This window comes from Acinonyx jubatus, chromosome B2, assembly GCF_027475565.1.
Source record: "Acinonyx jubatus isolate Ajub_Pintada_27869175 chromosome B2, VMU_Ajub_asm_v1.0, whole genome shotgun sequence".
NCBI classification, from domain to species: domain Eukaryota; kingdom Metazoa; phylum Chordata; class Mammalia; order Carnivora; family Felidae; genus Acinonyx; species Acinonyx jubatus.
This window is the reverse complement of record NC_069385.1, coordinates 14,631,523-14,655,350: the sequence shown is the minus strand read 5'-3', so window position 1 is coordinate 14,655,350 and position 23,828 is coordinate 14,631,523. Positions and strand designations below refer to the sequence as shown.

General features: G+C 39.9%; 1 protein-coding gene across 18 annotated transcripts in view; it reads right to left on the bottom strand.

Annotated features, from left to right (window-relative positions):
- Positions 1–23,615, bottom strand: part of SYNE1 (spectrin repeat containing nuclear envelope protein 1) — a 474,716-nt gene extending 451,101 nt beyond the window's left edge. For 8 of the 18 annotated variants that reach the window (XM_027056603.2, XM_027056604.2, XM_027056605.2 and 5 more), the window contains exons 1-2: positions 22,878–23,137; positions 14,994–15,280 (exon numbers count right to left, since the gene is read on the bottom strand). In XM_027056603.2, the coding sequence (XP_026912404.2) occupies positions 14,994–15,060 (67 nt within the window). In that variant the 5' untranslated portion in view covers positions 15,061–15,280; positions 22,878–23,137. Of the gene's footprint in view, positions 1–14,993; positions 15,281–22,877; positions 23,154–23,403 lie in introns of those variants that run through there. The other 10 variants (XM_027056615.2, XM_027056613.2, XM_027056617.2 and 7 more) reach the window with 5 other exon arrangements.
- Positions 23,616–23,828: the final 213 nt, after the last annotated feature.

Sequence of the window (23,828 nt, the reverse complement as noted above, 5' to 3'; positions counted from 1 at the left end):
TGCTTATCTAAAACAGAATATTCTTTAGCCATTCGATGTCACTGTAGATTACTGATGTGTGAAGATGTGCGCAATATATTGCCCCATTAAAAACCCCATAGAGAATAAAACAGCATTCACAGTAAAAGACCTTCCCCTCATTTGATGTGAGTACATTGATAGTGGGGTGGGGGGAAATGTCCACCAAAATCCTTTCTTCCTTCTTCCCTTCCTTCCTTCCTTCTTCCCTCCCTCCTTTCTTTCTTCCTTTCTTTCTCTCTATTATCTATCTATCTATCTATCTATCTATGTAGTGACACTGGAAAGACTATCACTTCATTCTTTATACTTTTCTATGTTGGGTGAACTTTAATAAACAGTTATTTGTATAATTTGGGAAAATCAAGCTATTTAAATTTTGGAAAAAAATTCAGAAACTTATCTAACATATTTTTTAGTTAATCTCATTGACAGAATGCTAAAAACAACCACTATAGTGTATGAAGAATATGTATGTTTGCGTAACTACAGAAATCTTACTAGCGTTCCATTTGGAGTCATTGCTTTTAGCCTACGTGGCCAAAAAAAGGAATGATAAAATCTATTTTCTAGGTATCATATTTTCTATGTTAAATTATTAAGCAGCTAACTAGCAATGAAAAATTGGACTCGTGTCTCCTTCCTTAAACTAGAAACAAAGGCCACTTGGTACTTCAAAGTACCGATTGTCCTTGAAACGAAAGGGGGGTGTCTAACGTTCTGCATCAATAATCTGACCCACATTAGAAGCTATTCTGGATAACAGGAAATTGTTTTCTTTATCAAACACATAAAAGCTCACATGAATGTGTAGCTGGTTGTAAAGCAAGTATGCCGAGAAGAAATGCATTACAGCACTTCAGTTCAGTGGTCTGCACTTAAGTCTGATTCCTTATTTCTCTCTTAAAACCCCATTTTTTGAGGCATCAGTAACTCAGCCAGTTAAAACCAATTCTAAGTTGAAACCATACAGAGCTTTCTGGGCAGAAAGGCTCTCTTTAATAGTTTGGAACATAAGAACAATTTTACTTTTCTAAAGGCAGATAGATGTTCGAAGACATTTTTATAGTTGCGATTAAGTCTTGGGGCTTCTACGAATTCAAAAAGATTTTTTTTTTTTTATTATTCTTGGAACTATGTGTATGTGTGTTTATTAGAGTAGTGCTTGGTTTTAAATAAAATGGGCAGAGTGTGCTAGTCAACTAGTCCATACCTTCCCCTAACCAAAATTAAAACAGGAAGCTCAGGAAAGTAATAATTAATAATCACTATTCCTAAATTTCTTGGACCCGGAACAACAGCCAACTTTCCCTAGTATAATGAAGAATAGGCTAACATTATGGATGCACCACGGGGAAGGAAGTGAGCATCCTTTAACCCACCATCTTCACAGTCTGTGGCCTGGCAGTGCTTAGAGAGAAGGAGCCACAGTTTGTTGTCCATAACCCAACAGCCCATCTGGAGTGTGGCAAGAAGGGGAGCTCATTGGCAGTTCTGTCAGAACGTGGCCTAGTTCCTAAAACCTGGCATGCGAATTAACATGAGGAAGGGCCAGTGCCCAAGCCGGAGGACAAGCACAGCAGTAGCCGGGGAGGCTCCTGGGACTGCCTGACGCTAGCGAAGGAAAGATCTCAACCAACTCCCTGAGGGTCCTCCGCCCCCTGTTCAGGAGTGACTCATTGCAAAACTCTTCAATCGAGGCTACAACCTAGTCACTAGCTTTGAAGTTCCTGAAGGGCCAGGACACCACTGTCAGTTTCAGAGTTAGATCTCCGATGTTTAACACAGTATCTGGAGCACAGGAGGTGTTCAATTCACATTTGCTGTACGAATGGAATATCTACTGAACTGTCGCTCATTCCTGCATTCATAGCACGACAAAAGGTCACACACATGCAAATAAATTAACCGAGCATGTGGCAATATTTTCAGAAGAAACCGCATCCTTGAGAACAGCACTGTATTTTATAGTCTAGTAATTGATATTTATCAGCTCAAGTGACTATAGCAAGTCAGTTGTACTGACAGAGAAATCTTTGCAACACCCACTGAAGCACAGTTGAAAAATGAAGTGATGAGCTAAAGATCCCTCTCTCTTTCTCTTTCCCTCTCTCCCTACTCCCCCCTCATCTCTCTCTTTTACCCTCTGAATTTACTAACCTGACATCCATTCAACAAATATTTAGTGAATATTTACCATGTTTTGCCAAGTTGAAAGATATTGGCTACAGCTCTGAACAGCTCCAATTATTCGTAATTAAGTGCTCTAATTAGAGGTAAATACAAAGCCTATAACATTATATAAAGTAAGCATACGCTAAATACCAATCTTGCTTTTCAACTCATAACCAAGCTAAAAAGGCAATGCTTAGTAATGAACCATATAATTTTATCACGAGGGGAAAATGCCACAAAACTTCATAATTCTGGAGAGAATCAGATAATCTAGGTTCTAGTACTATTTTGCCTCAACTAAACGCATGACTTTGCCTAAGTCATTTAATCTTTAGGAATCTCAAACACTTATTTTTAAAATCAGAATTAAACAACTTGATCATTTAAGATTTTTCCCTCAAACATTGTGAGATTCTATAAGTCTTCCAGAACACTTAGATTTCAACTATTACGTATCGCTTAGGAAACCTAAAAAATGCAGATCTTTTTATGGGTAATAGTTAAATAGCCACTGTTAGATTTTTACTATAACTAATCATCTTCCAAATATTTATAGATATTAACGAAGTTTCATGTGACCACTGCTGTCATTATATTAAACTCATAAAAATATCTTTAAGACTCAATATTGTTGGGACACCTGAGCGGCTCAGTCGGTTAAGCATCCAATTTCAGCTCAGGTCATGATCTCACGGTCTGTGAGTTTGAGTGCCGTGTCAGGCTCTGTGCTGACAGCTCAGAGCCTGGAGCCTGCTTTAGATTCTGTGTCTAGCTCTCTCTCTGCCCCTGCCCTGCTCTCTCTCTCTCTCTCAAAAATAAATAACATTAAAAATTTTTTTAAAAATTCAAAAGAAAAAGACTCAATATTGTCATAAAACTATTCATTTTAAAAGTACAAAGTATTGAAAGATGAAAATATGAAAAGCTTTAAAATATATCAGAAATAACACTCCTTCTTTATCTATTATTGTGCTGGTGAAAGATATTATTCTGAAAAGGAGCCATCTGTCATAGAGATGAGATGCATGTATTTCACAGAAAACAGATACGGTAAAACCAAACAGAAAGTGTTAAAGAGTGCTATTTGTATATACATGTTCTAGTCAGATGTAAAGGCACTTTATATTCATTTATTAACTTCATTAAGTATGCATAGGTGTCTACCTACCAAAATTATGTAAATAGAGAAGTGCCATGGGTGCCTGGGTGGCTCAGTCCATTAAGCATCTGACTTCAGCTCAGGTCATGATCTCACAGCCCTGCGTTGGACCCTGCATCAGGCTCTGTGCTGACAGCTCAGCTTTGGATCTTCTGTCCCCCTCTCTCTCTTTCCCTACCCCACTTACTCTGTCTCTCTCTCAAAAATAAATATAGATAAAAAAAGAAGTATCATAACATTCAAATGGAAAATGATCTCAAAATATCTAACTCTTTAAGACTCTAATATCTTGTATGAGACCCATGAACTTGGCAATGCTTTCACAAACTAAATGTTTTCACACCTTTTGACTTGTAAACACAAGAGCAATGCACTCTTTAAGGATTTTTCACAACTTCACTGAATAAAATGCAATCAAAACAAAACATTTCCAACAAAACTTTTTGTATGCCATATATCACGTTTCTTACAAATATGACTGCATGTTACTAATGATAAAGACAGAGAAATTAAAGGGATATAATTGGCATGAGTATATGCCCAGAAATAAGAAAAATAATTGCTAGTTTCTTATCATAATTATTTAGTATGACCTAAATGTTTGTGGTAGAAAACTGGATATTAAAATAATTAGTATTCAAAATGATCTTTCCTTTGATGAAACGTATGGGCAAATTCAATTCACTAGAAGACCATGGATTCATTTTGGTGAGAAGTTACTGTGAACCTAGGAAGATAAGGTTGCAAGTGATAGGAAGGCTCCCTGGGCCCCAGCGTGTTAATCCAGAGAGCAGGTGACTAAGAATACCAGTAGTGCCTGAGGACTAGCCTTGCGCTGAGCTGAGGATGAGCGAGCCCTCCTCTTCTCTCCTGCCTTTTAGACACGATTGTTCCCAGGTACTATTTTGAAATAGCTAATGGCTCTCTGATGTTTTGCCTCCTCTCTTCATCCTTTCCCACTTCTTAATTTCTCGTTCATGATGGCCCTAAAGTCTTCAGGTTCTCACGTGTTCCAAAGTCTCCTCCATCCATACCAGCCTCATGGATGTGGGACTTGACTATCACACAGGGCTCTGCACTAAGATGGCTTAGTGCACTAACATGGCTTAATGCCCTGCTGCATATTAGTTATTCTTAATAACCTTTGAACAAAGGGGCCACAGTTCTATTTTACTCAGGGCCAAATAGCAAAATCACATAGCCAGTCTTGCCTCCTACCCATCACGATCCAGTGATCATTAGCAACTGTGCAAACGAATAACCTTGTATGAATATCGAGTTATCCCTCAATTCTGTCAGAGATGGGAGTTCCTCAAATACCTACTTAGGACCTTTGCTTATCACTTCACTGCTCTAGAATTCTGTTACTTCATTTACAAAATAAGAACATCAAATTATGAACTATAAGTCCCTTCCTATCTAAATAACGACACTACATACATAAAAACAAAAACAAACAAACAAAAAAACTAAGGGTTTTCAACCCAGGCAGAGGAAAAGATAACATGAAAATAATTTAGACCATTAAATAGTGTGCTACCATGGTCAATTTACTTAATTCCAACTGCATGTTTTTGTGGAAATTAAATTTATTCATCAAACATGTACTTACTATCATGATACCTATCACCAAGTTTATAGAATTTTCATTAATTATCACGTCACTCCAGTAGACTACAGCCCCAGGAGGACAGGAACTCTGTACATGTTCACATCTGTAGTCAGAGGACTTGGACACAGTAAATGCTCAAAACATATTAAAAAATTTTTTTAACGTTTATTTATTTTTGAGACAGAGAGAGACAGAGCATGAACGGGGGAGGGTCAGAGAGAGAGGGAGACACAGAATCGGAAGCAGGCTCCAGGCTCTGAGCCATCAGCCCAGAGCCCGACGCGGGGCTCGAACTCACGGACCACGAGATCGTGACCTGAGCTGAAGTCGGACGCTCAACCGACTGAGCCACCCAGGCGCCCCTCAATACATATTAGTTAAATGCGGGAACATACACTTGAAAGAACTGAGTACCTACTAAATGTTAAGTTAGTGTGCTCAGTACTGGATATCCAAAGTGGCAGAAGATAAAAGCCTCTACCCTCAAGGTTCTAATATTCAAATGGGACACAGAAAGAAAGAAACCATCACAGACTGCTGTGGTCAATACTTGAACAGAAGCGTGTTCAGAGTACAAAGAAGGAATCCTTTCATTTTGGCTGGTGGTATTGGGATGGGCTTCACTGAGGAGACAATGTCTGAACTAAGTCTTGCAGCCTGAGTAGAAGCCCAAGTAAGTGAAAGGAAAGGGAGAGGGGGTGCAGTGGAGGACGCGAAAAGACATGGCAATGAGAGAGAAGTTTGCCTGAACAAAACTAGAAGCGCTTCAGATGACTGAACGCCACAGTTTAGTCTGTGGAAGATAATCCCAAACAAAGATTGGAAGACGAAAAGGAGCCAGAGGATGAAGATCCTTTTTGTGTGACGAATTTATTTGGAAGTTTATGATGAGTCATTGTAGGCTTTTAAACAGGGAAAAGGACACAATCAGAGTTGTATTGGAAAGATCTCTCTTGTTACAATGTCAAGGGTGCAGTCTAGTTTAATGCCCAGGCTTCTGGCTAAGAAGTCTACATTTTCTGTTCAATACTGAGGCAATGGATGCTCATATCAACCACAGTTGGATAAAACGATACAATCTACAAGAAGTCTGAGAAAAGCAAAGGACCTGGAAATGTAGGCCATGAATATATAACTAGCGTAACTCTCAGCAAAAGAAACACTGCGGCTCATAAAATAATAATAGCAGCAACAACAAAAACACAAGATAAGTCCTGGAAATCTGAAACTTCTTCCCAAATTAGTAAACAAGTCAATAGTATAATAAGGAATAAACAGATAAAAGGGATCAAAATGCCATGTGAATAATGTTGGCGACACTTGAAGAGAAAGAAACTGAAAGAATGGAGAACTATTGTGTAATTCAAGGTAAATATTTGTTTTAAACATGGGTGGAGACCAGTGTTTACTAAACATGAAAGATTAATATCAGTAGAGGAAGGAATTGTTTTTTTTTTTATGCAAGAGGTCATTGTGAATAATGAAAAAAAAAAAGAACACAAGTTACCATAGAAACCATTTTAAAAATACTGAAGCAAACTTCAATATAAGGAATTTAAAATCTTACATAAATCATTTGGCCTAGACCCTATTTTAGGCAGTTGCCAATTTCTCCTTTTTCCAGATATTTCCATTCATTTGACTACAGACAAATAAAAAAATTATGATTTGCCTATTCTCAACATTATGACAAAGCTGAATATATTCTTATACCATAACTTCTTAACTGTCCAACTGAGTACATGATTACCTGAACACCTGAGTAATGACTGCTTGATTAAATTGTAGGATGTCATACAAAGATCAGGAGCTTTGTATTTAGGCGCGAATACCATGTAAAGAATCTGTCAATATTCTCATCAGCCCCAATTAGAAAGAAAATAAAAGAGAAAAATAACTGCTCAGAATATGAACTATTTTTGTAAGGCTCTTAAGATATAGGAGATAGGGGCACATGGATGGCTCGGTCAATTAAGTATCTGACTCTTGATTTGGGATCAGGTCTTGGATCAGGTCAAGATCTTACAGTTCTTGAAACTGATCCTGCGTTGGGCCCCAAGTCAGGCTCTGCACTTAGGATTCTCTCTCTCTCTCTCTCTGACCCTTCCCTGCTCTCTCTCTCTCTCTTTCAAAATAAATAAATAAACATTTTTAAAAGATACAGGAGAAATTTATCACTTGAAATTTAAAGTCTAGTATGTTTTTCCCCTTTATAGGTATCTATTACCCTATATTACACATTAATGGAACTAAAGTTCATGGGCACCAGTGTGGTCTTCCTCCTTCTGCAAGAGGTTACCCCAAGAACCCATTCTGATCCAACACAAGCAGGGTTAAATAGCCACCAGCACAGTGAGTTTTCCTCAATGCAAATGCAGTTTTCCCAAATTCAAGTCCTTTTGGGAAGGGTACCATTCCAGTCTTGGGAAGGGTACCTCCCAGATTTCTGGGAAGAAATCCCAGAGTCCTCCCCATCTTTCAGATAACCCAAACACTTACAGTGTCATACCTTCTCTTTTCTTTTCAAGAAACTACGCCCTAGAGGAACTAATTAAACAATGACCAAAGCAATGAAAATACATGACACTGACTCCATGAAGATTTTCTCCAAAACACAAGAGGAATGCTATTAATTTTGTTATGTGGAAAGAACCTAGAAAAATGATGTCAAGGGGTGCAAGTGGAGATTTTGGAGGGCAGGAGGTGCACAAGGAAGGAAGGCACTGAGATGCGACAGTCACACACAAAAGGGCATCAGTGGGAGCACTGTTCTCATGAGGACCATCGGCTCCATAAGAATGCAGGACTTGTTAGAGCCAGAGTGAGAGGCATTTTATTCTTAAGATGCATTTTTGACTGGGCTCTACATGAAGCACAGAATTACACTTAATAAATTCTTAAGGAATTGCTCTTATCCAATTAACTTCCAAGAATCTTGCAACTCTTTATGGGGAATGCACAGGGCTATTCTTTTATTCTTCCAGAAATGAATTTGAAACTATATGCACATGTACTTGGCTCACTCAGGCCTGATATTTATATATATAAACACATAATCTTTTTATATACTATAAACATTTGGAAGCATGAACATAAAAAGAATGTTAACAGCATTAACATAATTGATCACTCCCTCCTTGAATTCTTTCTTCTCTTGGCTTCCAGATCTTCCTTCTTCTTTTTCTTACCACATAGGCTGCAGCTTCTCTATCTCATATATGAGACCCTCCTCATTCCTTCACCACCTCATCGACCAATGGTGGATGATTTTTCAAACCTATGTTCCCTATGTGTCCTTGTTCTCCAGGTTGTGTCGATCAACCCCACAGCTTTAAATACTGTCTGTGCGCTCAGGATCTCCAAATACTTTCTCCAGCTGTGTCCTCTCCCTTGATGTCTACAGTCATATATACTCAGCCACTTTTTGGGCTATCCACCAGCCTTCTAAAATGGAACACATCCAAAAAAAGCTCTTGAGTTTCCTCAACCCTGTTCCCAATAGTCTTTTGTCTTATCTCATTTCAAAATGAAAAATGAGGGGCCAACTTTCTTTCCTCTCTCTCATACACCACATTCAATCCATCAGAAAATTATTTCAGCTTTACTTTCAAAATAAATCTAGATTTTTACCACTTTTCTCCCCCTCCACTGTTTAGTATCTAGTCCAAGCTACTCTAATCTCTCTTGGTGATTTACCCAAATTACCTCCTTCTGGGTCGCCCTGCTTCCACCATTGAAAATCAGTATGATATTACATATTTATATTGTATTCACTCAACAAATACTTATGAAGAATCCACATTATGAAATGCACTGCCTAGTCAATCTGTAGGGCACTGATGTGAAATTGACCCAATTTTTGCCTTCAATGTGTTTATATTCTGAGTGGTTGGATTAGCCACACGCACATAACATAACGCAAAGCAATACTAGATAATTCCTATTATAGTGCTACAAAGTGCTGAAGGGCTTTAGACAGAATTTCTGATTTTATCAGCAACAGAGACTTCATGGAGGAGGCTGAATTTAAGTTGAGACTTGAAGATAAGTCGGGTTTTAGGAGGAGCCAAGAGAGTTCATTCCCAAAAGCTCCCTAGAAGATCACAGAAGAGTCAGGGCATCTTGGAAGCATTGCAAATAGTGGCATTTGGTAGATATCTAGGGCTAGGTAGGGGAGCGAGAGGACACAAATGCTGGGCAGTTAAGACACAGTTTGAATAAGGAAGCCAAGCCAAGAAGTTGGGATTTAATAAGGAGGTCAAGAGGTCAAGGAAGATTTTCATCACGGGAGTGACAAAATTAAGTGGTATATTAAAAGGAATTAATTTGAAAGCAATGTGCAGGAATGCTTTATGTTTTATTTGCAGGCCTCAATTGCTCTTAGGCCTAGAGGCCGGCCACATACTATATCAACAGCAGTATAGAGTACCCAAACTGCATATTTCAATATATTAACCCGTATATAATTTTTGAATTGATTTGATTTACATTTGACTAGTTGAAATGATTATACATTTGTAAACCTCTATTAATTTTTTTAAGTTTATTTATTTATTTTTGAGAGAGAGACAGAGAGGCAGAGAGAGAATTAAACCTCTGTGAATTTTGATTTAGCAGTTTTCTTTTTCTATTTGAGAGCCAATATTTTTGCAGGCCTTTGAAGATCTTGAAGGCCTTCGGGCACCTTCTCCATAACCCGGGATAGGTAAAACAGCTCTGCAGACAGGTTTGGAGGACAGGGCATTCATTATATGAACGTATAGCGTATACACTTTATTGCATTTAAAAGTAATATGAACATGTAATATGCCGTTAGGAAGGAAAAATATCTTTAAAGCATGAAAGTTAAAAAAAAAACAACACATGCATCTGAGAGCTGAGCATAGGCACTGGTTCGGCTGGATGTGTGTCCTTAACATGATTTTATGATCATAACCCAAGTTTGATTAAAAATAAAATTGAGGTAAAAAAATATTTTGAAGGGGCAAATACAGTGGGATTCCATTTAACTGGCTTCTTCCTTCGCTTTTACATTATGTCTTGACTAATTTCATCTTCAATTCATTAATTTAGGGATTGTGATTTATCCATTTATTCATTAAAGATTTATTTAACCATGATGTTCCAAAACATAAATAAATGATCACGGTTTTGTGCTGCGTTTTGCTTAGTATTTAAATTTGAGATAGTAGCACACAACGTTCGTTGTAGGAAGAAAGAGATTAAACCAAATAGAGAATTTCATCCTAAATACAATAAATGGATTTTTGGCAATATAGGAAGAGTCATTAAGTCAGAGTAATAAAATTTAGAAGTTAATCTCTCAAGGCACTGTAAAAAAATGAGAATCCTCATAAATGACAAACCTTTCCTTCTCTGATGTTTATTTAATGTTACACTAAAGGAAATTATGCCATTTATTTATTAATGTTGATTCTACTATTTTATTTTATCATTTCATTTCATTTCATTTCATTTCATTTCATTTCATTTCATTTCATTTCATGTATTATTTATCTTTGACAGAGAGAGAAAGAGTGTAAGTCCGGAAGGGGCAGAGAGCAAGGAAGACACAGAATCTGAAGCAGGCTCCAGGCTCTGAGCTGTCAGCACAGAGCCCGATGTGGGGCTCGAACTCATGAGCTGTGAGATCATGACCTGAGCTGAAGTCAGATGCCCAACTGACTGAGCCACTCAGGTGCCCCTGATTCTACTTTTCAGTTAACTTTTTTGTTAGCTGAGGTTTTATTTTACAGTATAACAGATTTATAGGAAATGTCATATTTAACCAAAAAAGACTTTAACCATAAAAGCCATTTTAGAGGGAGGCATGATTAGGTTTTACTGAACAGTTAGCAAATTTCATAGATACGTCTCCAAGAATACGTATTTATCCCTTTTCTCATTTCTTTCGCCTTGAATTTATTCACAGGTTTAAAAATAAAAACTCGACCTTGCAATCAGTAATCCTCCTTTTTTATCAAAGTAATCTCCACACAACACTTTCGCATGCACATTTTGAATCTTCTCTGGCATTTACCACTCATTTTATAAGTTTACACTGATGCCACCCCGGCTTACAGTAACAAACACTGATATGTCCATTTAAAATTCCTTAAACTTTGATAGATTATCTTCAAATGAAAAAAAATGTATTTGATAAAAGCCATTCAACAAATCTTTTTTAAGCTAATATTATGTAGCAGCATGATGACATTTACAAAGATACTGTCATTGTCTTAAAGAAATTTATAATCTTAAGAGTTCAGACATGTATCTTTTTTTAGATGTGACTAACAACTGAAATGACTCCATAAGCCACCTGTGAAATGGAACCCCTTAGCCGTTAAAGAGCTGAAAAGATATATATTAACAATGTGCTTTTAAAATTTTAATATTCTTGTATCATACTATTGTCTTGTATTTGCTTTTAAGGTTATATTTAAACTGATGGAAGTTACAGAAACCTTCATTACTCTTAGGAGCAAACGAAAGTCTGCATTGCAGTCTGTCTGCTCATCCATAATTCAGGATCCCAGCCTAAAACATTATGCTCAAACAAGCACAAATATTGGCAAAGGTGAAATATTGAACTACTACAGTAGCAGCTAAATTATGTAGCAATCTGTGTATGTGTTTCAATTTTCTAGCACTAGAAATAAAAATTAAAAGCAGAAAAACAGTCAACAATTATGGTTATAAACTAAATAAGCAAGTGAGCAAAGCCAAGTTGCCATTATGCAAAGCTACATGATTTTTATTAGTTATACACAGATCCAATAGGACAATAAAACTCAAGAGGGGGAAAAGTAACAGTTACTTGGATTATCTAAGAAAAAAAAAGGAGGGATTCTAGAAAAATATCCTCATGGATTTGAACTTTGAAAATAGCAACTCTGGTTATATTTTAAGTTAACAGATTTATTTTTCCTCAAATATATTCTCTCATTTGTCTTCATTATCTGGACAATAATGCTAGCCCTCCGTTAATTAGCACCATGGTCACTGGTTTGGAGGTTCCAGCAGGTAAGAACAGACACTAAGTACCCTTGACAGAAAATAGATCTCCTCTGTCTGGGGAGGTTGACTCTTGTTTGGGCTCAAAGCATCAGCAGGATGCCCAATGAGAACTGAGATGCAGTGGAGACACAAACCTTGCCAGCTAATTCAGCACAAGTAACCCAGCAGATCAATATGCTAACAGATATATCCACCATATCACCTTCTATTACATTCTGTTTCCACTGCTGTAGGCTAGGTCCACTGCACCTTGTGGGAGTGCAGACCTTTCATTTTGCTGCCATTAATATATATATATACATATATAATATGCATATATATACACGTGTATATATATAATTGATGCATATATGTATATATAATTGATGTGTATTATATATGTATATATATAATACATATATATATGTATATATAATTGATGTGTATTATATATATATATGTGTATATATAATACATGTGTATACAGGTATATATATATGTATATATATATATATAATTGATGCTAAAAACTATATGTATATATATATAATTGATGCTAAAAACTAATGATAAATATCTAGTGCTCAGGAATTTTGTCTACTGTCAAATGGTAGAAGGTTTATTGTTCTGAGTTTGTCAGATACCCTTATCACATGTTATAATTCTTCCTTTTACTAGAAAGGAAAAAGTAATTAATACAGTGAGTATAGTCACTTTATTATATAATAAAATTACTAGTTTTATACAGCACAGGATATATAAAACTACTAACATTCCTTCTCAAATCTGCATGGCTAGAAAAATTTGCAACAAATTATCAAGCCTATGCCTCTTCATCCAATTTTCTTCCATGGCTATTTGAACAGCTCATTAGATGAGAGTAGAGTTTTTAAAGCACTTTTTGTCATCATCTTGCTGCGCTTGAAACAATCCAGAGTGTGAGCAGTCCGCATTTTACAGGTGGGGTCTCGAAATGCACAGATGTTAAAATGGGACAGCCACTGGGACAAGCCAGGCATGGGAGGGGGGTGAGGGGCTCCAGTCCTTCCCCTGCTCCACACACTTCTCAGGAAAAACCACACATCTATACACTACAGAAATAATAAGAGACTGAGGCACAGTACTCTTCCCTCCCCTCTTAACCTAACCACTACCTTACTAAAAAAATTTCAAAGCAAAATAAGAATAAAAAGTAAATACTTTGTACAATCATAATCTGATTCTTATTTAATCTTTTTCAAATTACCCTGTACAATTTCCCTTTATTGTGTGTGTATATACATGTATGTGTATATATACACACACACACATATGTATGTACATATATATGTATATGTATATATGTGTATATATATGTATGTGTACATATATATGTACACATACATACATATATGTACACATACATATATATGTACGCATATATACATATACATATATATATGATCCAGGGAATTTTCATATTTAATAAACTCAAAGGAAAATCTGCTTTATTACCTAATTATCTTCCTTATCTTTGGTAAGGGGCCTCTGGTTTCCTTTCCATCTTTTTGTAAATGAGGTCACTGAGGCACAACATGGCTCAGGAATTTGTGCCCAGGAAACAACAAAGACAGACACAAACAGAAAAATGGAACTCTAAGTTCAGTATTCCATCTACCCAAAAAAAGATGTACAATTTAAACTGGAGATCCTTAGCATTGTGTAGACATAATCAGGGTTTGTTTGTTTGTTTGTTTGTTTTTGGCCTATGGAGGAGGTCTATGCCCACATATTCAGCAAGGATCTGTTCTTTTATTTAACCAAGCTCTTTCTGGTGTGACGATGAGATCTTCCAGCAATAAACTTGAAATAAGTGCCACTGGTACTGAAGCATCAAAAACCAGCCCAGGACAATCTACACGCATGGGAGCCTTGTGATTGCAGGGGTGTCAGGGACAGTGGTGGTTTCCGGTCTGACATGGAGAAACGCACAGCTCCACTAAGCTCGTGCCTTTCTGTAGCTGAGAGCACGCCCTGGGCCACAAATGTCCAGAGTTTCACCTGTATTTGAAAGTCAAGAGGGCTTACCTGGAAATGACTGCTATGCACATCAAATACACTATAAGTGAGGAAGGTGGGATTGTAAGAGATTAATATGATGGTCGCGGTAGAAAACCACAGCAATCGCTTGCTTGCTGGAGATACTCGAAGAGCAAAAAGCCAACCTGTAACACTACTTTAGGCTCTCCTGACAAATACCAGGAAAAAAAAAACCTATAAAATTTGAATATTTTTATATCTGTTTCAAGTTGGGGAGAGGTAGCATTAGGACTGTGACAAGGAAGCAATATTTTCATATTCTTCTAAGATGATTATTTTTATGGTTTAAAGAATATACGTTTCAATGCATGTGTAATTCACAATTACGAATTAACCTATAAGCTGCTATAACATTTCACTGCTAATTGTCTTCTAGAAAAGTTGGCTATTAGAGAAAGAACAGTGGTGAGGAAGGTGGTTCTAGTCCACACACTGCCACTCGCCATTAATCCTGTCACGTCTTAAACCCTCTGCACCTCTTTGCCCCTCATTTTGCTAAAAGACTTTCTAGATCTCTGAGGGCTTCCTAGTTGGGATATTCAAACTATTACTTGACTTATCTGACCACAGCGTACAATTTTTTGTCACCATCGTCATGATACCCTTGTGCACTGTCACGGCACTGTATTGTCATTGGTGACTGAAGGGCAGTTTGGCGAGAACTGAATTCCCAGCTAGACACTGAATAACCACTAAAGATCACACTAATGCAGACATAAAACCAAACAAAGAGGTTTGTCTTTGTCTCTTTTCTACATGAAAAAGATAGCATCTTCAAACAGCATGACTAGTCTGAAAATGCTAGCATGAGAGACATCATTTTGTGATCCCTTGCTGTAGTTTCATAAAATTGAATAAAAGTGCAAGCAAATTGAAAAGATCCTGAGTTAAGTTGGTATTTAAAGTGTACTTAACAAACACAGAACAAACCCTGACATTTCTGTCCCTTACCTTGCAACCTTTGCATCACATTGGCGATGTCCCGGGGAGACCGTGAGGCCGTCCTGGAGGCAGCCATGCTGTCTCCTCCAGCAGGAAACCGACAGCAGACACTCTTGTCCCCGGGCGATGTAGCACCATATCACTCACGGAAACATACTGGAGCTTTCTGGATCTATTCGGTCGTAAACGAATCCCCAGCACTTGCAGCAGCTGGCAAGGAGATGGCACTTCCAAGACTGAGCCACTTCTTTTCTTTCTTTTATTTTAAGACTGTTCTCTTAAATGAACTCAGGAATCTGAAAAACAAATAGAAAAGGTACAATATTAAAAAAAAAAACAACTACATACGTCATCCTAGTGCTAAAAAGAAAACTATTTGTATTCCATTCGAATAGATAATTCATTGCCAGGTAAAATATTTACTAAGCACTACGCAAATGCTAGGAATTCTTATATTTGACAAAATAAATACGTACATGAGATACACATAATAAAGTTGGTTGCTAAAAAGGAAATGTTCACGTATCCCATGTTTTCTCTTTAAACTATAATCTTTCTCCATTGATCTATGAAAGTGAATGTACTATGAAGTCCAATACTGAATCTTATTTCTTAATCACACTAATGCAGACATAGTTCTCTTATATATGCTATTTCAGCCTGCTTTGTGCATATATTTTGCTGTTTCATTTGTACAATTTCCAGGAATGAGATTACATCTTAGCTCCTAGATGGGCACTGAGTAATGTACAGAATTGTTCAATAACTATTTTACACCTGAAACCCATACAACACTGTATGTTAACTACACTGGTATCAAAATTTAAAAATAAAAACTTAAAAAAAAATCTTAGCTTCTAATAACTATTTGATAAGTTAAAACAGTATAAATGGAAAAGTATTTCATTCTAAAAATGTGCGTTTCAAATATTCTGTTTTCAGACGTCAACATGGATTTGATTTAGCTTCTTTTTTTCCTACACAGAAAGACTCCAAAACAGGTTGTAAGGCTAGGGTTAGGGGTGGCTTGAGCAGAAAGGCCATTTTCTTTCTAACCCCATCCTGAATTCTCAGCTTTGGTCAAGTTTAATTCATCATCCTGGACTGGGCAAGGAGACAGAAAGGTTAAGAGAGTAGCTGAAATCCTGACATTGAGACATTTAGTTTGAAGAAGGATTTCCTAACCCTAAGGTTAGGTGAAGAGAAGGTTTCGCCAGAAGTAGGATAAATAATGAAGAAAGGAGCGGAGGTTGAACATGCACCCAGAGACAGAAACTTAACCAAGGGTCCGCACACCAAGGCATTAATGCACACTTGTGCATTATGAGGAGGAAGGTGAAGAAAACGAACGGGCCGGGGGCAGGGAAGGATGGTACAGACACACCTGTAGGGAAAGCACATCCATGTGGGAAGGGCCACCTGCCAGAAGGAAAAAAAAGAAACCAAGAGGAATCGATGAGTGCTATCAACAACTATATTATAACCTGAATGTGTGGTCATTCAAACAGTATGATTTATGAGACAGAGGCTGTGTGATAGAGTATATTATAAATTACGACTAAATTTAAGATGGCATTATTAATATTAGCATGCATGGGTATCCGGTTAGAATGCATGAATGCAAAGCTGATAACACCTGTTTTAGAACACTATCTCAAAAAGGATACAAAACATTGCATATTGCTGCTGCCCTATGGAAAAAGCATCCGAAAGGTATAATGGAGCGAGAAGAATGTACTTGGTCACTTAACAAGTTAGGGTGAGATGGTACAGTGAAGTAGCCTTAACTGGTAAGAAGACACAGGCAGACTTCTCTTGGCTACTTGAAAGGGTATTTAGTAGAAGGAGGACCCAAAACTTGGCAGCTTCTGGGCTAGAGAGGTACCTTTCAACGGGTGGCTTTCCAAGGGATCCTCAGAGGAGAAATAATTGTTTATGGCTGGCCTGGCATGCATCAAGGCCTTTAGCCTTGCTGGAATTATGTGCCTATTAGCAGCCCTCATCTCCTGGGGAAAAATATTCCATTTGCCCACAGGCAAAAGCTACCATAGTTTGAAGACTAGTAAGCAGTGGGAAGTGCCTTGAGGATATTACAAATGGGTCCTTTAAACTGTTAGAAAGTGAACTTCCCCAAATGTAAGAATATAACTTTCTCTAGCTGGCTAGAAAACTACATATATACTAAGTAGAGATGAAGGAAGAAATTCATGTTAATTCAGTTATCCCAAGCCAGCTTCTGATCAGCCCTGGAGTTCATAAAAGTCATGACTCCCACCATCAATCAAGAATTATGGAATTAAAAAGGATTTCTGTAAGTCACTGCATTACAGATCACCATGTTTCTACCCTCTTCTCGTTCACATTTATGTTATATAATAGGTTAATCTCCAACTCTCCTCTCCCTCTCTTTTATACATATAAATATATATGTACATATATATACATATAAATGTATATAATGTATGTACACATATATATACATATAAATGTATATAATGTATATACATATATATACATATAAATATATATATACTTGATACAAATACTTGAGATATATACACACACATATATATATATATATATTTATCTTTTTAAGGTCATGTTAAACTCAGAATTTCTCTACTTATGTCTAAATTCAGGTTACGTATTCAGTCTTACTTCTATAGTATAACAAATCCATTCTGAGTCTCAGAGGTCAAGGCTGGGGGTACCAAGATGAATATGACATAGTTTCTATTTTTTGAGGAGCTTAGAACATAGTGGGAGATACAACATATTAAAAAAAAAAAAAAAAAACAATATAACAATACCATGGGCAAGTCCAAATACAGAGATGGAAAATACAAAGGGTGGGCGCTAAGCCAATCGGAAGGTTCTGGAAAAGTGTCCTGGGAGGGAGCTCACCCCTGAACTGAATCTTGGTAAATGAGCTAGTCAGGAAAAAAATATGAAAGACACATGCCAGGTGGAGTGCATAACTTGAGCAAAGTCAGGGACACAAGAAACAGATGATTCTATGTGGGAAGCACCAAGAGCTGGATCACGAAGGACTCTCCCAGGTGACATTCTGGAGCTGAGGCTGGAGAAGGAGGTAGCACCGGACGGTTGAGGGCCCTGTGTGCTATGCTCAGAAGCTTCGTCCTGATTCTCTGGGAGGCAACAGGAAACCACTGGGGGATTTTAAGCTAGAAGTGCCCAAGTATAGTTGAGATTATTCTAGGTACAGTTTTTAAGGGTGTATTTGAAGGCGACAAGACTGAAAGATTCAGAAAGATCCCTAAGGAAAGTATCTCAGGAGTCAAGATGATGACAGACTAAAATAAGACAGTGAGTACAGGGCAAGATCTGAAAAATTGCTAGGAGGCAAATGTGTAGTAGTTGATGACTGGTCAGGGAGGGGAGATAGGAAATGGGCAATGGGGTTGTCAAAGTGTCTGGGATAACTCTCAGGATTCTGCCTGGAGATTGTGTGGGTCGTGGTACCATCAACTGAGCTCAGCAGCCAGAGGGGCTGTGCAGATCTTACTTCCAATATCTTCACCTCACGCACTCATATGCTTGCGGTAACAACTTCGCCCTTGTGTGGGGCACTGTTAGCTGAGCAGATCCCAAGGATCACTAAACACCTGGCCCAGGCCCCCCACCCTGCTTGAAGCCATCCTTAAATGCTCCTGTACACACCGAGCACTAACAACCCATGTTATTAGAAGTATAATTTGTCTAATATTCACCACCACTGTTAGTCTCACACTCTAAGTAGACTGTGAACATTCTGCAAGGGTAGAGTCTATAACTGTTCTCACTCTGACATCTCACCATCGATGCCAAATGGATCCCTGAGAACATCCCAGGCCCTCAACAGACATTTTTGTTTTACAGAAAACCCCTCCCTCCTCGCTGCAAAAGAAGTAAATGCAATATCCTTCCTTTTTCAGACAGAAGATAAAATATTTTGTTTTCATCATATGAGCATTTCCTCCTTTGTGAAATTCTGATAGTCTTGCTGTTTACTGATACGTTCACTCAGGGGGATATATAAGAAATTTCTAATTAATCAAACAAATAAAATAAAAAGAAAAGAAAAGGAAACTGGGGCTCAGAAGATACGAGTTCTAGGCTTAGCTTCGTTCCAACTAGCTGACTGAGTGTGAGCTGGAAGTCCCCAGTAACGACCTACCACAGGCAGCATGGTACCATGACATCCACACACCATGGACTAAGAAAGATCTGGGGCAGAGTCTTAACTCCATCCATGTGACCTGAAGAAAAGTAAACTTTTCTGAGCACTTGTGGCTGCATCTGTAAAACGCAGTCATTTTATGCTAAATTATTGGTTTAATTTTATCCTGCATCAATTTAAAAAGATAAATATGCAATATGCTTAGCAGACTGTTTGGCATGTAGCAGAGGTCCAGCAAATAACTGGTTTCCATTTTCCTTCCCCTGGCCTCAGTCTCTCCACCTGCAATACGAGAAGTGGAGAGGTGCCCTCAAGCGTGCTCCCCAGGTCCAAAACCACTGGCAGCACAAGTGACCACTAAAATAGCAGGTCAGAGGCCACAAAAGCTTGAAATTCACTCCTGGAACTGAGCGATTGTGGGCAGTTGAGGTTGTGGGCAGAGGAAGGTCCAGCAGCACCAACGAGCTCACTATTCCCAGGGAAATTAAAAGAGTTTTTAATAGGTGCAGGATATCGTGGGCAGTGAGGGGGACCGGTACTGGGATGGAAAGAGAGAATCAGGTAGACATTGATGGGTTGTGTATGAATGAGCAGTCCCAGCACCGTCTCCAAATCCTTCCAGGAGAAGGAACTGAGATCCGTCTGTAGCTAAGGCCATCCACCACTCCAGGCAGAGAAGTAAGAGCCCAGTACATTTCATACAGCAAAAGGGTATTGAGAAACTATTTGTAAAGGACAATGGTACTGAGTAAATAGCAGTAAACAAGACAGATAAGCCCCTCATAGAGCTTCCGCATCAGAGGGGGAGATGAAATCGATAGTATGACAACAAAGCAGGGTGCGTTCTCTCACGGAGAAATCCGGGGAACTGTTCGAGCAAACTGAATACCCAATCGATAACCATCTGCTGCAATTATTGTGCAGAATGCAGTGGGAATTTACACTGTCTGCTATTTGGGATTTTCCTATCTGAACCGCACTCTTCTAACACCAGCCCCCGTGAAAAAAGCACACGAGTGAATCATCAAACCTGGACTTCTCTAGTCTCTAAGTAGAATGGACCACTGGTGGCTAAGGCAGTTTTTTGTTTGTGCTCCTAAAAAAAAAAACGCGTTAGGAAAAACATTGAGAGGAACACTGCTAGGCCCGAAGAACACATCTTAAAGCAATGCAACTACAATTTTAGGTACTAGGAAACGATAACAGAAAATTCCAAACCCTGCAACCACCAGAGATGATGTGGCTCATTTCTGAGAAAGATGCACTGAGACCATAAGACACAAACAGGGTCACAGCCGTATGAAATATAAATATTACTGAAGGAGACATCTAAATATGTATAAGAATAGAGCCCCTATTAAAATTCACTATTAAGCAAAAATAAAAAAGCTAATAAATACACATCCACCCCTTCTAAGTCCTTTGCTGGAGTGAGTCATGTAAGTGTCTAATTTTAAAGTTAATTATTGTTTTTCTCTATTCATCCTTTAGCAATGGTACTAATTAATAAACACTAAGATGGCTAAGCAGTAGGGAGAAAAGGGACATCTGGAGTTAATATAGATATATTACTAATGTATGTGTATGGGCTATCAGTGAATAGTACTGTTAATTATTCACTACTATGAAATGTACAGGGGAACAAATAAGAATTGGCCCTTTCTCTGGAAGAACAAACATGGAAACAGGTAACCAAAAGACTAAGTACAGAGCGGATCAGTATGATAAATATGACGTGTCATGATTCAACTTTTTGGGGGAAGGTTGCAGTATAAATCAGGCCCAAAGATATCTACTACTTTCCTCCCATACTTTGCTAGAGTATATGTTGCACTTCTTGCCAAACACTGGTTCTGGTTGGATCAGATCACAAGGAAGGACGCCTCAGACAGTGAAGAGGGGGAGAAACACGATTCCCTCACAGGGGAGTCTTGGGCCCTGTGTGATTCTCAAGGTCAGGCCACGGGGTGTGGCTGCAGTATCTAGAGCTGAGAAAACGCCAGCAACTTTGCCCAGTCAGGGGCTTCCTACATCCTGTTCAATTTGCACCGCCTGTCGTTGCCAAGAAGCTATGTGTGCTGCCTACTTTCAGAGAGCAGGTCCCAGTGTGGTGCCCTCCACATTTAAGACAAGCAAGTCTTGAAAAATCCTGAATGGTAAACTACCTTTTCCCAACCTCGGCTCCCTTGCAAGAAAGAATCCAGGGACAAGAATTTGTATGTGGGGACAGTGAGAACAGAAACAAACCAGTTTGTGAAAAAGCATTAGTCAAGAAAGATAACAATGAGTCTATAATGTAATAGCTGAGCAAGTATTTTCAAAGGCTAGCAATATTATTATCTGAGTCAGTCTGAAGATGTGCCTTTATCCTCAGCATGAAACATATTAAATTAGCATTGATCTGGTACATTTTGTTCTCAATTTGCCACCAAGTAAGGAACAGACAAGACAAAACACAAGAAAAAAAATAGCTATGTGTTTTATTACAATGTTGTAGCAATATTAGGAACTGTTTACCCATACTATTAATCTTTTTCATCATGGGGAACAGCAGGCCTCTTAAAAAAACAATCCTCACGACTAATTAAATCAGCATTTTATGCAGATGTGGGTCATATTAATAACTGTTGCTTAACTGAAAATTACTACATTTTTCTCTTGCACAAGTCTGGCTTTTGTCTACAAATACTTCCTTTAGTAAAGCGGATCTCAGATGAAGACAAAACTACACTCAAAAAGAGAAAAATAATTCGTTTAGAACTTTCTTAACGTTCACAGATGAATTTCAGATACAGACAGGTTTCCCACCCCAAGCTGCAAAGCTGAGAAAGAACATTCCAGGATGCTAACACCGGTTTCACAGCCGGTGTTTCTCCCTGGGCTGGGCCTGAACTTGCAGCCTCCAAGCTCTTGGCACCCCAGGCGGCACACCTCACCGCGGTTCCCACCGGGCTTTCTTTGCTTGGCGGCCGAGAGCTGCTTTATTCTGCACTACTTTCCTGCCCTTTCGCCATGCACCTGCCGCCCTGTGAACCACCATTTCACAGAACTCCTCGGGCAGCAATGCAAAATTTCTGAAACGTGTCTTTCCGGGGAGGAGATGAAAGTTATCTTGCCCTCTAGCGTAGGCTCTGCCTGGAAGCAATTGCAAGGTGACTGTCTGAAGCCCGGCCTCTGCGAGGTCTTCCAGCCCTCGGCCGGGGCTACCTATTTCCCCTCCCCCCCCCTCCCGCCCCCCCAGCCCTTCCTAAAATAGTCGAGGGTGGAGGAAGGGAGGCTCCTAGAATTTGCCCAACGCCCTGCATCTCCCATCTGATAGTAGCAACAGTACCGGCCATCACAACAAGAGGGTGGCTGCCTTTTGCTTCTGCATCACTGGAGCCCAAGAGAAGTGCCACAAGCGGAAATGACAACGCGAGCGGGGGATATTAATAGGGATATCTACGTACGAGAAGCAGGGAGGACGCTCTCCACCTCCTTATCTCCTCATCCCTGAGTGTCACACACGTACGCACACCAGCACCGCCGCCACCATCGCCGCCCTCTCCCTCCCATGAAGCACGCACAACCCCGGCATGCAAGTACAAACTTGCTCACAATTGCCTCTGCAATTTGTTCGGCGAGCACCCACATTAGCGCGCTCGCTCGCTCGCCCGCTTTCTCTCCCCTCTCCCTCTCCCCTGCCCTCCATCTCTCTTCCTCTTTCCTTTTACCTTCGCTCTCCCGGGCTCGTCCAGATTCCCGGCAGCGAGGCGAGCGCGCGGCCAGCGGCGGGCCGCGGGAGCTCGGGCGCCGCGGCGGGGCTGCAGGGAGCCGGGCCGCCCGGGTTACAGAGCGCACAACACGCCGGCCGGCTCCCGCCCGCGGCAGATCCGCAGCCGCGCTCCCCCCCCTACCCGGGCCGCTCGCACGCGCGCTCACTCCTGCGCCCAGCTGCTCGGCGACTCTGCCCTCCCTCTGCAGTCGGGTCCTCCCCTCGGATGCACCCTGGGGTTTTAGGCCTCCCCCCGCTCTCCCCCCCTTCCCGCCCCCCGCACGAGTGCTCCTTTCGGAAGGGAAGGTCGGCCCGGGGGCAGGGGGGTGGAGGGGGTTCAGCGCCCCTGGCAGGTTGCCTTTGCTACCCTGGCGCCGCCACACCCCTCCCCGGCCCAGCGCCCCGCGCCCCGCGCCCCTGGAAGAGCCGGTGGCTGGAAGAGCCGGGGGCGGGGGCCTGGAGGCTCTCTCGCAGGCTTCCCCTACCTCCCGGAGATGCACGGCCTCCGGCGCTTCTCCGCAGCTGCAAACCCGAGCTGTGACCTACCCTCTCGGCGAATCTTTCCACGGGGTCCACCTCCCGGGGGGAGAGGAGGAGAAGGAATGGCCGAGAGCTCCGAGAAGGAGATGCGCTGCCCTAGCCGCTAACTTTTGCCTGGGGTTCCCACTGCCCGGTTGACCTTTCTAAGCAGAACCTGTCTTGAAAGGCTGGAGAGGTTCCCTGATGGTCCCAGGAAGGAAGTGATGCAGTTCAACGAGGACATTTAGCAGGCTCCTTTTAAATCAACTTTCACAAACATCGTAACAGCTGACTTTTCTGGCTGTCAGAACAGTGGCAAATAATTTTAGGGAGACTGGTCAGACTAGAGGCTTTTGTTGTTGTTTATAAAGCTTGGATTTCCTGAGAAGGC